The sequence below is a fragment of the Theobroma umbraticum genome, unplaced genomic scaffold (assembly GCF_002168275.2).
Source record: "Theobroma umbraticum cultivar Fairchild unplaced genomic scaffold, ASM216827v3 scaffold_30.0, whole genome shotgun sequence".
Taxonomy (NCBI): Eukaryota; Viridiplantae; Streptophyta; class Magnoliopsida; order Malvales; family Malvaceae; genus Theobroma; species Theobroma umbraticum.
This window is the reverse complement of record NW_018397254.1, coordinates 1,010,635-1,024,595: the sequence shown is the minus strand read 5'-3', so window position 1 is coordinate 1,024,595 and position 13,961 is coordinate 1,010,635. Positions and strand designations below refer to the sequence as shown.

Sequence of the window (13,961 nt, the reverse complement as noted above, 5' to 3'; positions counted from 1 at the left end):
TTGGTCTGTCTTGGTCGAATTTGATCTTATTTTGTTTTCTTGGAAATTGGTAACCCTGAAAAATTGGAAACTTTGCTCTGTTAAGATGTTGCTGATCTTTAACATGGCTTCTGGTCTCTGAGTTTTCAGAGCTTCATTTGGTTGTTCAAGAGCTGGAGAGTAAGACGATTCTTCAATGGAAATATAAAACGAGTTCCAATTTTCTTGGTGGCTTAACCAACCCCATAGAATAAGGAAATTGAACCAATAATGAAAACGTATAGTTTAGTTTGTTTGCTTTTTCTTCCCTAGTATTTTCTCTAGCACCTACGTAAACCATTATTTAAAACTTCTGAGCTAGCTGCTGCTTGTTACCTTCTCAGCTTGGGATTTTTCTTTTATCGAGGTTCTATTGCCTGCAATGAGTTTTCTGTCTTTCCCTTAATTTTTTTCTTTTGGGTCTTATGTATTTTGGATACACCATGCCTTCAAGTTAAATGGTCCAGCACCTGAATTTTTATAATTTTCTGGTCTTAGTCTATTCCATAACATCATACTAGAAGCTGTACACATATTTAATTTAGCAGAGCTCCTGTTGCTTAACTGACTTGTTTTGTTTTTGAAATTATACTAAATGCAGGTACTCCCAAGCCGGTAAAGGAAAACCCAAAGGAGGACAATGATAAGAGAGGGATGCCTTCTTCATTTTTGGGACTGCTGCCCCTTGAGAACCCAGATAGTTATTGTGTGATTAAAGAGAGAATGACTCAGGCACTGCGCTACTTCAAAGATTCAACTGAACAACATGTTCTAGCTCAGGTTTGGGCACCTATAAAGAGTGGGGGTCGGTATATGCTTACTACTTCGGGGCAACCCTTTGTCCTTGATCCGCATAGCAATGGACTGCATCAGTATAGGATGGTTTCTTTGATGTACATGTTTTCTGTGGATGGAGAGAGTGATGGACAGCTTGGGCTTCCTGGCCGTGTTTTCCGTCAAAAATTGCCAGAATGGACTCCAAATGTGCAGTATTATTCCAGCAAAGAGTATTCTCGGCTTGATCATGCTTTGCATTACAATGTTCGGGGAACCTTGGCATTGCCAGTCTTTGAACCTTCTGGACAGTCGTGTGTTGGTGTACTTGAGCTCATAATGACTTCACAGAAGATTAACTATGCACCTGAGGTTGATAAAGTATGCAAAGCACTTGAGGTTGGGTTTCTTTCCCTTTTCCATGCATCCTAGGCTCATATAGTTTTCTTATTTAATTAGTGCTAAATCACCAGTCCATTCCTTGAGGACTTTTTATAGAATACATTTTTTCTTGCATTGTTAAGCTCTGATTCTTAGCAAATATTTCTAATTTAAAATACTATGAAATTCCTCAGTCACGTGATTTCAGTTCTTATGCAGGCAGTGAATCTAAAAAGTTCAGATATATTGGATCCTCCAAGCACTCAGGTGAGCTGCAATTGTAATTTTGTCAAACATGTTATTCTTTTTGGATATTGAAAAGATATGTTTTGTGTTGTTTATCATTTCTTCTCTCTATTCTGACAAACTAATGTTTTTGTACCAGATTTGCAATGAAAATCGCCAAAATGCACTGGCTAAAATTTTGGAGATTTTAACAGTGGTCTGTGAAACTTACAAACTACCTTTGGCTCAGACGTGGGTCCCTTGCAGGCATCGCAGTGTTCTGGCTTATGGTGGTGGTCTGAAGAAAAGCTGTACAAGCTTTGATGGTAGTTGCATGGGACAAGTCTGCATGTCAACAACTGATGTGGCATTCTATGTTGTTGATGCTCACATGTGGGGTTTTCGGGAGGCTTGTCTTGAGCATCACCTACAAAAGGGTCAGGGGGTTGCTGGGAGGGCATTTTTATCGCGCAACTCATGCTTTTGCGCAGACATTACCCAATTCTGCAAAACTGAGTACCCCCTAGTACACTATGCACGCATGTTTAGATTAACCAGCTGTTTTGCAATCTGCTTACAGAGTTCTTATACTGGAGATGATGATTATGTTCTAGAATTTTTTCTGCCTCCTGCTATTGCTGACAGCAATGAACAACAGACTTTGTTGGGGTCCATACTGGCAACAATGAAGCAGCATTTCCAAAGTCTTAAGGTTGCTTCTGGAGCCGAACTTGAAGAGGATGAAGGATCTATCGAAATTATTGAAGCTTTTTCAGATGAAACGCTTGATTCAAGACTTGAATCTATTCCAATTCCTCCATCTGTGAAGTCACCACCTGTGCCCAACACTTCACCAAACAGAGGAGAACTGCAATTAGACTCATCAAAACAGCAATTAATTGTGACTTTTGACCCTGCAACTGATGGAGGCAATGTTGTTGCTAGTGGAAGCCAAAATCCTGTTTGTCTTCCACAGAACAAAGATGTAAAAAAATCAGAGAGAAAACGTGGGAAAACTGAGAAATCAATTAGTCTGGAGGTGCTCCAACAGTATTTTGCGGGGAGTCTCAAAGATGCTGCAAAGAGCCTTGGTGGTATGCATATGCGCTTTTTGAAAAATTTCTTTGCTTTTTAACTTACATTACCTAAAAGATGCTGATATATATGTATATAAAATGGAATATATTTTTTGGTACCTATTGAAATGGACTGTTGGCTCAGGGAGATTCTTGCTTTACAGTTTGTCCTACAACAATGAAGCGCATCTGCAGGCAGCATGGGATCTCCCGGTGGCCATCTCGTAAGATCAACAAAGTCAACCGTTCCCTCACTAAGCTAAAACATGTTATAGAATCTGTCCAAGGTGCTGACGGAGCATTTGGTTTAACTTCAATTGCTACAAGTCCACTCCCAGTTGCTGTTGGCTCCATTTCATGGCCAACCAGTTTGAATGGGTCCAATCAACAAAACTCACCGAACTCCAAACCTTCTGATGCCCAAGGTGAAAAATATGATTTGCCCACATGTAGGACACCAGTAAGTAATGGACAAGCTTTGGTGGAAGATCAGTTGCTGGCAGGGAGGACATTGAGCCAAGAACTTTTCCCTCAGCAGAATGGGCCTTCACCGGACTTAAATAAAGGGGCAAACAGATCCAAAACAGGGAGTGGTTCAAGAGAAGAGAGTGCTGGGACGCCTACTTCTCATGGTTCATGCCAAGGTAGCCCTGCAATTGAAAGTGCTGCTACCAAGGATCCACTTAGTTCCATCCAAGAGCAATGCTTTAAAGCACGAGGCTCTCCAGAATTGGCCTTTCAACCTTTAGGCGAACTGAATATACCGGCTACGTTCTCAATGCCCGAAGCCCTTGTGGCAACAGAGCCTCAAGAGCCATTTGGAGGTATGCTAGTGGAGGATGCTGGAAGTTCTAAAGACTTGAGAAACCTATGTCCTTCAGCGGCAGATGTTGGTATTGATGAGAGATTTCCAGAATCTAGTTGGACACCACCTCCATGTACTGATCTGGCCCTCAAGCAAGCCATGGCTGCTTTTACTCAGACAACTCCCCATGTAACAGCTAGGCAGGAAGTGAGGAGCGTGACCATTAAGGCTACTTACAGAGAAGATATAATTAGATTTCGGATCTCCTTAAGTTCGGGTATAGTGGAACTGAAAGAGGAAGTGGCCAAGAGGCTGAAGCTGGAGGTGGGTACTTTTGATGTCAAGTATTTGGATGACGATAGTGAATGGGTATTGATAGCCTGCGATGCTGACCTTCAGGAGTGTCTAGATGTTTCAAGATCATCAGGTCGCAATATCATTAGGTTGTCTGTTCATGACGCGATGGCCAATCTAGGAAGTTCCTGTGAGAGTACTGGAGAGTTATGATTAGGTTGTACATATATTTAGACTGTCATTCTTGTAGTCCTAGAATTCTAGGAGATTGACAGTGCAGATTTTGGTTCCAAGAGCTTTCTCAAGTTGCAAGAAACTTTTCCTTTTTGAGCTATAAAATCCCACTTCTCGTCTTAGCTAAGAAAAATATAAGAGAAGGTGCAATCAACTGGAATTCTCTTCTTAAGATTGTTCTGCTGGGAGATCAAATCCAAGTAAAACCTGGGCAAATTTTTCGAGTCAGTTCTCTCCTAATGTATGACAATTTCTCTTCCAAATGGAACATACAATCTTAGAGCATCTAATTATTCGTCGGTGCAGAGATGTCCGAGGGTGACAAACCCAATTGGAAACCAGCGAGGCTCTATCTCCGGCTATGACTAGATTTATGATAACTCAGGGTAAGCAGGCAGGGTGGCGATCTTTTTCATGAAACTTCCAAGTTTAACGTTCTCATAAGTTAATTGTCTATTCCATTAACGTCTTAAAGGTCAAGGAATACCAGAACTAGAATAGAAACTCCATCAAGTTTCTTCTAATACGACCATGTTAATGATGTCAAGATGATTTTGTTAAATAATTCTCAGGTGAGATGTGAGTAGTTGCAGCACGTTTTCCCTCGTAACAACAGAGAGTTAACAGGTTTGAGATCTGTAACGTTTGAGTTTTGGAGCCCTCTGAAAGGTCAAAAGACTCAACCCCTGCCCCTGGTCCTTGAGTCCTCGAGAAAAAAATTGCAACACATAAATAGCTGCAGCTTCGATAATATTCATCAAACATGAACAGCCAGGCTATCCAACGCTGATATTGAGAACAGACATTTCGCTCTTGAGGGAGCTCACAGGCCTGCAGATCATGACTTCAAATTTGAAGCATGGTTAGTATTTACAGGCAAAGAGCTCACACTGATAAGTCACAGATCTCGTAGGTCAACAGGTTGTAAATTCCATAAAATAAGTTTAATCTTATACTGAAATTGAAAGAATACAACATCTTGCTCAATTACATTCCGATGATCAACACATTAGATGTTCAGTTCTTACAGGCGTCTTGATTTTTGCTGTGGAGGGTATCCAGGCATGTTCATTCCTGGATCTTTCCTTCTCAACTGTTGCTGCTGATGGGCTTGGGCAGCAATATTCCGCTGCATTGGGATGCCTCCTGGATTCATTCCACCAGCAACTCCAGCCTGAGCTGGGAAATTATAAGCCATCATGCCCTGAGGCATTCTTTGCATGGGAGCTGGCATAGGCCGATTGACAGAACCATTTCTCCCTGCATGAGCACCTCCCATGTTGCCAGCAACTGCATTTCCAGATGACACGGGTTGTGATTGTTGAATGCTAGTCGTCCCTTCAAAATCAGTGTTCTGGTCTACCGGACGAGTAGGATAATTGACTATTTTCTCTCCAGGTTGGCTGGGTACCAGTGCATTGCGACCTGGTAGGGGTTCAATCCTAAAGTACTCATGCTCTAAGGCCTGCGCTGCTGTAATACGCTTTCGAGGATCATATTCAAGCATTTTAGATAAGAGGTCAAATGCATGACTTTTGAGAGAAAGATGGACAACACTATGAAGTCCAGCATTATCATACTTGTGTCCTTGAATGTGCTGCGAATCTGACTGCCAATGTGGAAGATTTCCAAGCGTAGGCCACTTTTCTAGGGTGGGATGGCCTAAAATCTTAAATATCTTGTCCAGCTGATCAAGTTGAAAAGGATTTGGCGTGGATTTGGCTTCTGCTCCTTGAAAAAGTGGCTTCAAAGTCAAAAGCTCAGCAAAAATGCATCCAACAGCCCACATATCAACAGCGCTAGTATAGTGCTTCGCACCAAGAAGCAACTCAGGTGCACGATACCAAATAGTTACGACCACACCATTTTCAGATAATGGCTTCAAGGGAGCTTGATAAATCCTTGCCAGTCCAAAATCAGCAATTTTGACTACTCCTTGTTCATCACCATCACCCATAACCAATATATTTGATGGCTTTAGATCTCTATGTATGATCCAGTTGCTGTGGAGATAGTTCAGTCCATTAAGCAGCTGCCAGAGCAATGATTTAACGGTGTACTGGTTGATGGCATGGTTAACCTTGTCCCGGTGGTGCCTAATGATTTCATAGAGGTCATATTCAGCATAATCAAAAGCCAGATATAACGACATATCTGCGTGATTAATGTGTACATTCACAAGCTTCACAACATTCTCATGTGTAATCTCCCGAAGCAACATGATTTCACGAATGGCAGTGGGTGATACACCATCCCCATCCTTGGACTGTTTGAACTTCTTTATGGCAATGCACTTTCCTCGATTTGTTTGAGACTTGATTCTTGCCAGGAACACAAGACCATAAGTACCTTCACCAATCTTTCCAAGCAGATTGTACTGCTGCAGCCATTCTGGCTTCTCACTATTGCTGGACGAGGTAGTATTGTTGGCTGCAATGCCTCTGCCCGAGGTATTATTACCATCTCCCATGGTTCCGGTCCTTTTATGGCATGAACTATCAGCACCTAACTATACAGCTCACCACACCAAGATGATAAGCTCATAACGCCAGGATCTCCTATTCCAGCTCATAAATGTGATTCCCTGAAATTCATAGCAGCAAAATAATGTCAAGGAACTCATCAATCACATACTCCAACGGGTAAACAACTATATCTAATTCTACAAAGATTGACTTTTTATCTTTAAAAAAAAATGGAGATTTCTTGATAAATGAGCCTGATTTCTACCTTATCATATTATTAAACAGGTTTCTTTTAGCGTAAATTAACCCTACCATCTTAGGTTTTGCTCATAATTATACGTGGGTCCATTAGTATTGACAATAAACAGCCCGCTCCAAAAATATAAAAGGCGTTAACAAATAACATAAAATGTCCAAAATACCCATTGCATAAAACGTCACTACCCACTGTTCATCTCCTTTGTCTCTTCAACCTCTCCCCACACCAATAGCTTAGGGTTAAAGTTTTTTTAGATTTTCAGAACATTGAACTTCCCCTTATCAACCCCTTTCCCAATTTTCCTTCTTTCTCTCCACTCTTTTCCTTTATCTTCTTCGTCTTTCCTTCTCCTCTCCTTCTTCCCCAAACAACACGAATGCCCTCACTCTCTTTCAACTCCAAGTCGACACTCACGGCAACCTCCTCTCCAACTGGACCAGCCACGACGCCTGTTCCTCCGCGTGGCATGGCATCATTTGCTTTTCATAAAACCGTACACCTCACCCCATTACCAGAAACGTCAGTTGAGTTTCGTTTAGTGTTTATCCATGGAACCACTATCATTTCCACTAACAAAACAGGTGTAAAATGCCCTTCCAATAAGGCCAAAAATTTGTGATATTACTCCATTACTCCACTACATATTGGTTTTCCTAATCATGATTAAGCACAATTTTTCAGTCTATAAAATTCTACCCTGGAAAGCAATATTTACTAGCTTCATCAAATGAAAATTGCAGAAGGAAGATAAGGTATTTTAGTTTCATTAATAAATCAGCTTTTTTATTGAAGTACCTTTGTTAATAATCATTTGATCTTATTATTGATCAGACAGGATAGGTTGATCATGAAGAGGGTACTTCTGATTCTGTTTTTCCTGGGATGGTTATTGTTGCATTGTCAAGCTAATGGCAGAAGATTTTTATTGGGGGTGAAGATAGAGAAAACAGGTAATCAGGTTGCATCTGATGATGAACCTGGCAAGTCAGGAACTGATGAGAAACCGGTCACTGCTTTAGTTCCAACAATTGATACAAAAAGTGATAATGGAACTAGCAGCAAAAGTAACACAAGAAACAGCAACAAAGATGAGAGCAACAATGGCTATGGGACCTTTGGAAATCCATCTGGATCATCAACTGGCCGCGTTTAAGAAACAATGAGTTTTTCTTCTTCCCTTAAAAGTTTGAAAGAGCTTAATCGCGCCAACAATGAGTTCATGCAAGTAACAGAGATACTAAAAATGTTTGGTTGGGTAAAATTATCCTTAAAAGTATTGCTACATCATTAAAGTAACGGAAACACTATGGGCCAAACTTAAGGAGGTAGGGTAATTTATCCTTTCTTTTAACATCAAACAAAGCTGAATAAGTTTAACCATGATTATCAAACTTAATTAACTAATTAAGAACGAAAATCAGCGAACAAAAATGAGATATTACAGCTCAAATCACATAGTTAGTTTCTATAATTTCCTAAAATTTGAAATTTAGGATTGCATTATTACCAAATCAAAACAAGACAGAAATCATATTCACCCAACGTCAAAAAAAAAAAAATCCGATTTTGTTCTTCACAATTAAATCGAAAAACAAATAAGAAATCTGAGAAAAAAGAATACCACAAAATTTGTTGAATAAGAAGGACGACGGCATCGCTTCAGATATTGCATGCCACGGGTTCAATCGAGAGTCTCCGTTTCGGAAATGACCTTCTCCCAAAGCTTGAACCTTTTCGATTAGTCTAATAAAAAACACTAAATTTGACCTTTGCAAATGAATATATCCAAAATAAAAATTATAGCAACTATCAAAAATTAAAATAAAATAAAATCACCGTCTTATATTACCTTTGAAGTTGGGGAAACTAGGGTTCCTCGAATCAAACTGTTTAAACAATAAAGTAAAATAAATAAGGCTGAAACTGAAAGAAATATTAATTATCTTTTATCTGATTCTTCCAGTTGCTAAAATGGAAAAATGAGCCAGGAAGAAGGGTCTCAGGGAAGAGTAGGGAAAGTGGGGATTTTTAATTGGGTCTTCGTTTCCGCACAAGGAAAAATTATAATAATAATTTGGGACAGACCTGAAATAACATAAATGCCCTTGGTCGGAGAACTTCTACTTTCCCGAATCGAGTAACTGAAACAAATCTGGGTAATTCATCATGGGGGACTTTTGTGGTTTATAGCGCTGAAACGACAGCGTTTTTGTTGGTTTTAGCATATTTGGTATCCGTTACTTTAAAGATATTTTAACTCAAATCTTACAAATATTGGATTAAATTTTTAAATTATTATAGTAATAGTTATCGTTATATTTTACACGGCTTCTGTTAAATACAGGTAGATTAATAAATTAGAATAAATTTATAAAAAATTAAAATATAAAATCAAGATGGTTTTAGTAAATATTAAATTAATTATAAAAAAAATATATAAAAATAAAATTTATTATAAAAAATTATTATTCATAATTGAATTTTGATAATGGATATCTTAAAGCTTCTATCTAAATCTATAAAACGTAATAGTTTTATTACTCGAACCTATTATGGGTAGTAATTTTAGTATTTGAATTCGATTATAGAATATCTTGATTTTATTTAACTTTGTTTTATAATGTAGGGTACATAATTATAAAGTATCTATTGATATCTCTAAACATATCGAATTTTGTACTTTAATATTTAGAACGATCTTAGATAATATTCGATTTAAGTATATTTAAGTAAACCATTATGTAGTAATTAAATTTTTTTTTTACTAATTTCAATTAATTACTATGTCAGATGTATACTTCTAAATCAACAACTCGATAATAGATGTGAGTGTCTGAAGATGCTACCCTAAAATCGAATCACTGAGTTAGAGGAGGAAATTCGATGAAGAGGTTGCTATAAAGTGTGTTAATCTTTCCCGCTTTTTAGTAACCTAAGAGTGTGACAAAATCAGATACAGAAGGGTAACGAATTAAAGTGGCAATCTCTTTACAGTTTTGGCAACCAAATTAACAGTTTTCTACACGTAATCAGTAAAGGAAAAGATCATATCTGGTTAGTTTGAACTCTGAAGCAACCTCTTATTACTTGGATTGGAGAAAAACCCCCTTGGGTTATACGAGTTGGGCTACACAATGATTTTTAAGAAACTTAACATGACTGATAGCACCATGTCTATGGCGATGTTCACGACAAAAACAAACCCTCTCTCTTTATATATATATATATATATATATATATATATATGTTGATATTGTTGGGGTATGTTTATATAGGAGATGGGTCTCTAAGGGGCCCTGCCGGCCTTTTTGGGATCGATATCTCCACTGACGACGACCACCTCGGACAGGTTAAGCTCCATCTTGGTCTCTTTCCTTGCTGCTATGATTCTCTTGGTGGATTTGTAATATATGGCGTACAACAAAAGCTGGGCTAAACTAAACAACGTGCCCAGTCCATTTGGAACCTGGAAAGGAAAACCAGAAAACCCATCAGCTTTCAAGCATGATTGTGACTTTGAAAGACGACAGCTTTGATTTAATGTAACCCACATGGCCTTTCCAAGGGGCCATTTTACCTTGCCTTTCTTGTAAGAAGGCACATGATATATGAGAGGTGCCTAAAACCTACCAGAAGGACACAAAAATATCAACCTCCCCCTCCCCGTCTTCCCCCTTTAATGTGTTTTTGCATAAATAAGATTACAGGATGCCGATTAATTGACTTATACCACACAGCAGGCCTACTATATATCAAATAATACTAAAAATATTGAGTTAAGGAAATCAATGACATTCGATCAAGATTGTCATTTTGCCAAATGTTGCTTGAAAATATGTTATCACCAAAGTGGTAATTAGTTCCGTGGAGAGGAAATAATCAATATTGAGATACCTACTAATAAATAAAAGCTCTTCTAACGAGGCTATTATATGACACCATCTTGGCATCATTCTAGTTTCTTCTCTTCGGAGTTCTTAGACATGAAGAAGTCAAAAGGGAAAGGAGAAAGGTAAAGACTGATTGTGTAACTTACAGCAATGAAAGGGTCAAGAGGAAGGAAAGCGTAAGTAGTCCAGATAACACCATTGCCAAGGGAAGCCAGGGAGAGGAAAAATGGCATATACTCCACACTTTTCGTCGAGATCACCAGTCTCTGCACCACCAACCAAATATATATATATATATATATATATATATATATATATAAATTAGACTATCCTCTTCATCAATCCTGCACCTTCATTAACGTAACAAGCTCTTCTCTTAATATGGTAAAAGCAATAAAATTCTAGTTAGTACAACTAAGAGTATCCAGGCCCGGGAAATAATGCAAAAACTATGTAACTGTCGTCTACCCAAACTCAAACAAAGTAAAGTAAATGGAAGGGCATGCATTTCTTTTAGTATAGGTGCAATTATATTTTAGTTATTTACACTCTCTCCTGTCTTTAGTTTATGGTAGCGAAGCTCTATGTGATACTAACCATGACCGATAAAGGCGAAGCATACATCGTGATGTTGAACAAGACTGCTATGATTCCAACGACCATGGAGCGGCGTTCAGTGGTGTGAACTAGGGTTAGAACCAGGGCGGTGACAAGGGCAATGAAAATTAGCTCGACAAGCACAATTAGCAGCACTTTGAGTCCCTTCTTCTTGTCAGGACAGAAGATCAAAAAGAGGGATATATACATGAACTCAATGGCGGTCCCTGTGCCATTGATGGTCACAACCAGGGTGCTGTTGGGGTGCACCATCGGGAGTCCGTAAATGACCCAAACCATGCAATTGATTAAGGTTGCTAGGTATGGAGTTGGCGAGAACTGCTCCACTGACCCTTTCTTCCAAATTCGAACAAAAGTTGGCCTGCAAAAATTAAATGTCATTAACCACAAAGAGATAACAAAAACCAGCTAAACGCATTAATTTAATCAGGCTTATATTTGGAAAAAGGAAAATCAACAAATCAACCCATTGTTGTTGACTAACAAAACTTATGGTAGGTTGATTATTGCCCTTTAATTTGGACACACTTGACATTAAAAAGCCAACAATGCCCTTTAAATGGGTCACCGCTATAGGCAATAACGTCTTCTCGGTTTCCACTGACAAGGGATGCTCTTATGCCTTTTCCCTCTTCATTTTCAGGGGTAAAAAAGCCAAAAGGGAAATCACTGTGCTTTTGAAAAGATTATGTTAAAGGCGAAGCTTACACTGGAGACAAGAACAGGAAGAGTGAGATGACGTTCCCTGGAATGAGGCAGAAGAACCAGTCACCCATTAGTTTAGCCTTCCAATAGATCGAAATTAAGCAAGTAGTATACTTAAAGCATGAGTTCTGTGTTGTGGAGGCCAAACTAACGTACCTGTGATCCCAACTACATTTCGGATAGTGTTGACTAGGTGGGAGACCATGGCTGTAAGCTGTAGAGGAATGAATTTTAACTAGACAATTGCAGAAAATTAGAGAGAAAAAGGGCAGAAAGAGAGAGAGAACGAGAGAGAGCAAAAGGGATCGTTTATCTGAAGATTTTCAACATAGAATGGATATGGATGAGACGTTTATGAGTTTGTACACATATATATGCAAAGAGGTATTAGTGCGTCGGTGTCCACTTCGGTGTGGGGCTGTCTCATGTGAGCTTAGGTTTGGCAAGTATCAAAAACTGGTTGGTCACTTGCATGACAAGTACTGAGTCGTAAAATCTGTAGCAATAAAACGCTTGGAAAAAGTGCCATGATGGAGGGAAAGAATCAAAGAAAGAAAACCCCTCTCTCTATCTCTCGAGAGGTCGGGTCGTTTAGGAGGCGATGCGGTGCTGGCACTGCATTCGAGATTCTGAAAACCCAGTGATAGGCTTCAGTTCAGATAGTGACTTATTTCCTCATGGCTTTTATTCTAATAGCCAATGGTCTTCACTGCTATTTCCATTGATACAAGTCTAGCTTATCCAAAATCCATATGGTTTTGAAATAGTGTCAGGGGGGCTCGGACAGACATCTGGCTGCCATTTTTGATGATTGGAGCACTCCCCCAATGAAGTTAAAAGGCCAAGATTAACCTTTACTACATAAGGACAATGAAAGTTTTGAAAGGCGGAATGGCAGCTATGCTTTCTCAGAATGGTGCAGCTCATTTATGCTTTATAGGGAATGCATTTATCACCCTGAGGCATGCTAATTACATTATACTAGTAATATCCCATATATAATTCGATTATGCAGAAACATATCTGACTTTTGAGACTTCAATAGCATTAATGGCATTAATAATATTCCATTTACACCAGTATTAATTTCAATGTGGAATAAATGGCATATACATGAAAGTGGTATAGCTAAGACTTTTAGACGTTTCTGACAAATTTTTGGCTGATATCTGCTATGTTGAAACTTTGAACTGTTATTGCTGTGAATATACAGGTGGGTCATGGTAAGAATATGAGCTGGACATGCAGTAAGTGCTGGAAATCAAATTCCATCACCTAACATTCACCATTAAGTGAGCCGTAATACTATGATAATACATGGAAATTAATCCAAGTGCTTCACAGTGATGTCCTGCAATTGAGACGGCCATTTCAAAGTTGAAAAAAACACATGACTTTTCTGGCCAAAAGAAGGTAACATGTAACTGCTATCAACATTTCTCATGTTTCAGAGTGCTAACAATGGATGGGTTGAGAGGTGATGGAGAGTTGGAAGACTCCAATTTTCAAAGAGGTGTGTGGTATTCCTATTCTTTGTCCTAGCACTGTTGTGATTACCTTTAACTTGTTAATCTTTTATGCAATCATTATGCGAGAACCAGAGTTGAGATACATGAATCTGACTTCAACTTGCTGTGAACCAAAGTTGCAAAACTCGAGTTGGATACTGACATCCAAAGCCTTTGAAAGTCGGACTTGAAAGACTGTGGTTAGCTCTATGTTAACTGAAACTATTATAGTGGACAAGCTAATACTAGAGAGGTAATTAATCTGCAGGGCTCAATAGAGTAAAAAGATTAGGTTGCTGCTTTCGATCTCAACATTATCTTCACAAACCATTGATGTTCCTTTGCTTCAAAGTCAAGATAAGGGCCATTCATTTCCCAGAAGCTATATGCAGAGCAATTTCCATTGATGCTTCCCCCTTGCTGTTAAGAAAATTAATCAAAGCTGGGAATTTTCAGGCAATAATTAGACCGTTTTGAGCTGCAGAACTGCTCCATGTTACTTGGTAATTTGATTGTCTGGTTATCAATAAAATTAGATTCTCATATCTTACTGTCCATCTGTCATCTTATTCTCTCTTTTTTAAACTCAAAAATACTCTTTAAGGTCTACTATTGTATGCAAAGGTTCATTTAAAGTGACATTTTAGACCTAAAAGTGATGAAGAGGGAGTAAAAAGAAGGAATAATTCTTCCTAATAGTCATTCCCGA

General features: G+C 38.7%; 3 protein-coding genes across 5 annotated transcripts; 1 reads left to right on the top strand and 2 right to left on the bottom strand.

Moving 5' to 3' along the window:
- Positions 1-10: 10 nt before the first annotated feature.
- LOC110428524 (Plant regulator RWP-RK family protein) lies at positions 11-3,912 on the top strand. 2 transcript variants are annotated; one of them, XM_021444369.2, is made up of 4 exons: positions 11-1,191; positions 1,393-1,440; positions 1,559-2,492; positions 2,639-3,912. In XM_021444369.2, the coding sequence occupies exons 1-4, from the start codon at positions 673-675 to the stop codon at positions 3,784-3,786; spliced, it is 2,649 nt and encodes an 882-aa protein (XP_021300044.1). In that variant the 5' UTR covers positions 11-672; the 3' UTR covers positions 3,787-3,912. The 2 variants fall into 2 exon arrangements, with proteins under 2 accessions (XP_021300044.1, XP_021300049.1); XM_021444374.1 differs by having other exon boundaries at positions 1,053-1,191; positions 1,382-1,440.
- Positions 3,913-4,736: 824 nt separating this feature from the next.
- CDKE;1 (cyclin-dependent kinase E;1) lies at positions 4,737-8,576 on the bottom strand. 2 transcript variants are annotated; one of them, XM_021444388.2, is made up of 3 exons: positions 8,381-8,576; positions 8,153-8,274; positions 4,737-6,391 (listed from the first exon to the last, which is right to left on the bottom strand). In XM_021444388.2, the coding sequence occupies exon 3, from the start codon at positions 6,275-6,277 to the stop codon at positions 4,832-4,834; it is 1,446 nt and encodes a 481-aa protein (XP_021300063.1). In that variant the 5' UTR covers positions 6,278-6,391; positions 8,153-8,274; positions 8,381-8,576; the 3' UTR covers positions 4,737-4,831. The 2 variants fall into 2 exon arrangements, with proteins under 2 accessions (XP_021300063.1, XP_021300071.1); XM_021444396.2 differs by having other exon boundaries at positions 8,153-8,254.
- Positions 8,577-9,586: 1,010 nt separating this feature from the next.
- On the bottom strand, positions 9,587-12,382 carry SWEET7 (Nodulin MtN3 family protein). Its single transcript, XM_021428276.2, has 5 exons — positions 11,901-12,382; positions 11,748-11,784; positions 11,019-11,400; positions 10,568-10,687; positions 9,587-9,997 (listed from the first exon to the last, which is right to left on the bottom strand). The coding sequence occupies exons 1-5, from the start codon at positions 11,947-11,949 to the stop codon at positions 9,818-9,820; spliced, it is 768 nt and encodes a 255-aa protein (XP_021283951.1). The 5' UTR covers positions 11,950-12,382; the 3' UTR covers positions 9,587-9,817.
- Between the last annotated feature and the right edge of the window lie 1,579 nt (positions 12,383-13,961).

Coding starts and splice junctions, on each gene's coding strand:
- LOC110428524 (XM_021444369.2), top strand. CDS start 673: ATGCCTTCTTCATTTTTGGGACTGCTGCCCCTTGAGAACCCAGATAGT. Junction 1,192..1,392: donor AAGTATGCAAAGCACTTGAG/GTTGGGTTTCTT, acceptor GTTCTTATGCAG/GCAGTGAATCTAAAAAGTTC. Junction 1,441..1,558: donor TGGATCCTCCAAGCACTCAG/GTGAGCTGCAAT, acceptor TTTTTGTACCAG/ATTTGCAATGAAAATCGCCA.
- SWEET7 (XM_021428276.2), bottom strand. CDS start 11,949: ATGGTCTCCCACCTAGTCAACACTATCCGAAATGTAGTTGGGATCACA. Junction 11,401..11,747: donor TTCCTGTTCTTGTCTCCAGT/GTAAGCTTCGCC, acceptor TAATTTTTGCAG/GCCAACTTTTGTTCGAATTT. Junction 9,998..10,567: donor CTCTTGACCCTTTCATTGCT/GTAAGTTACACA, acceptor TTTCCTTTCCAG/GTTCCAAATGGACTGGGCAC.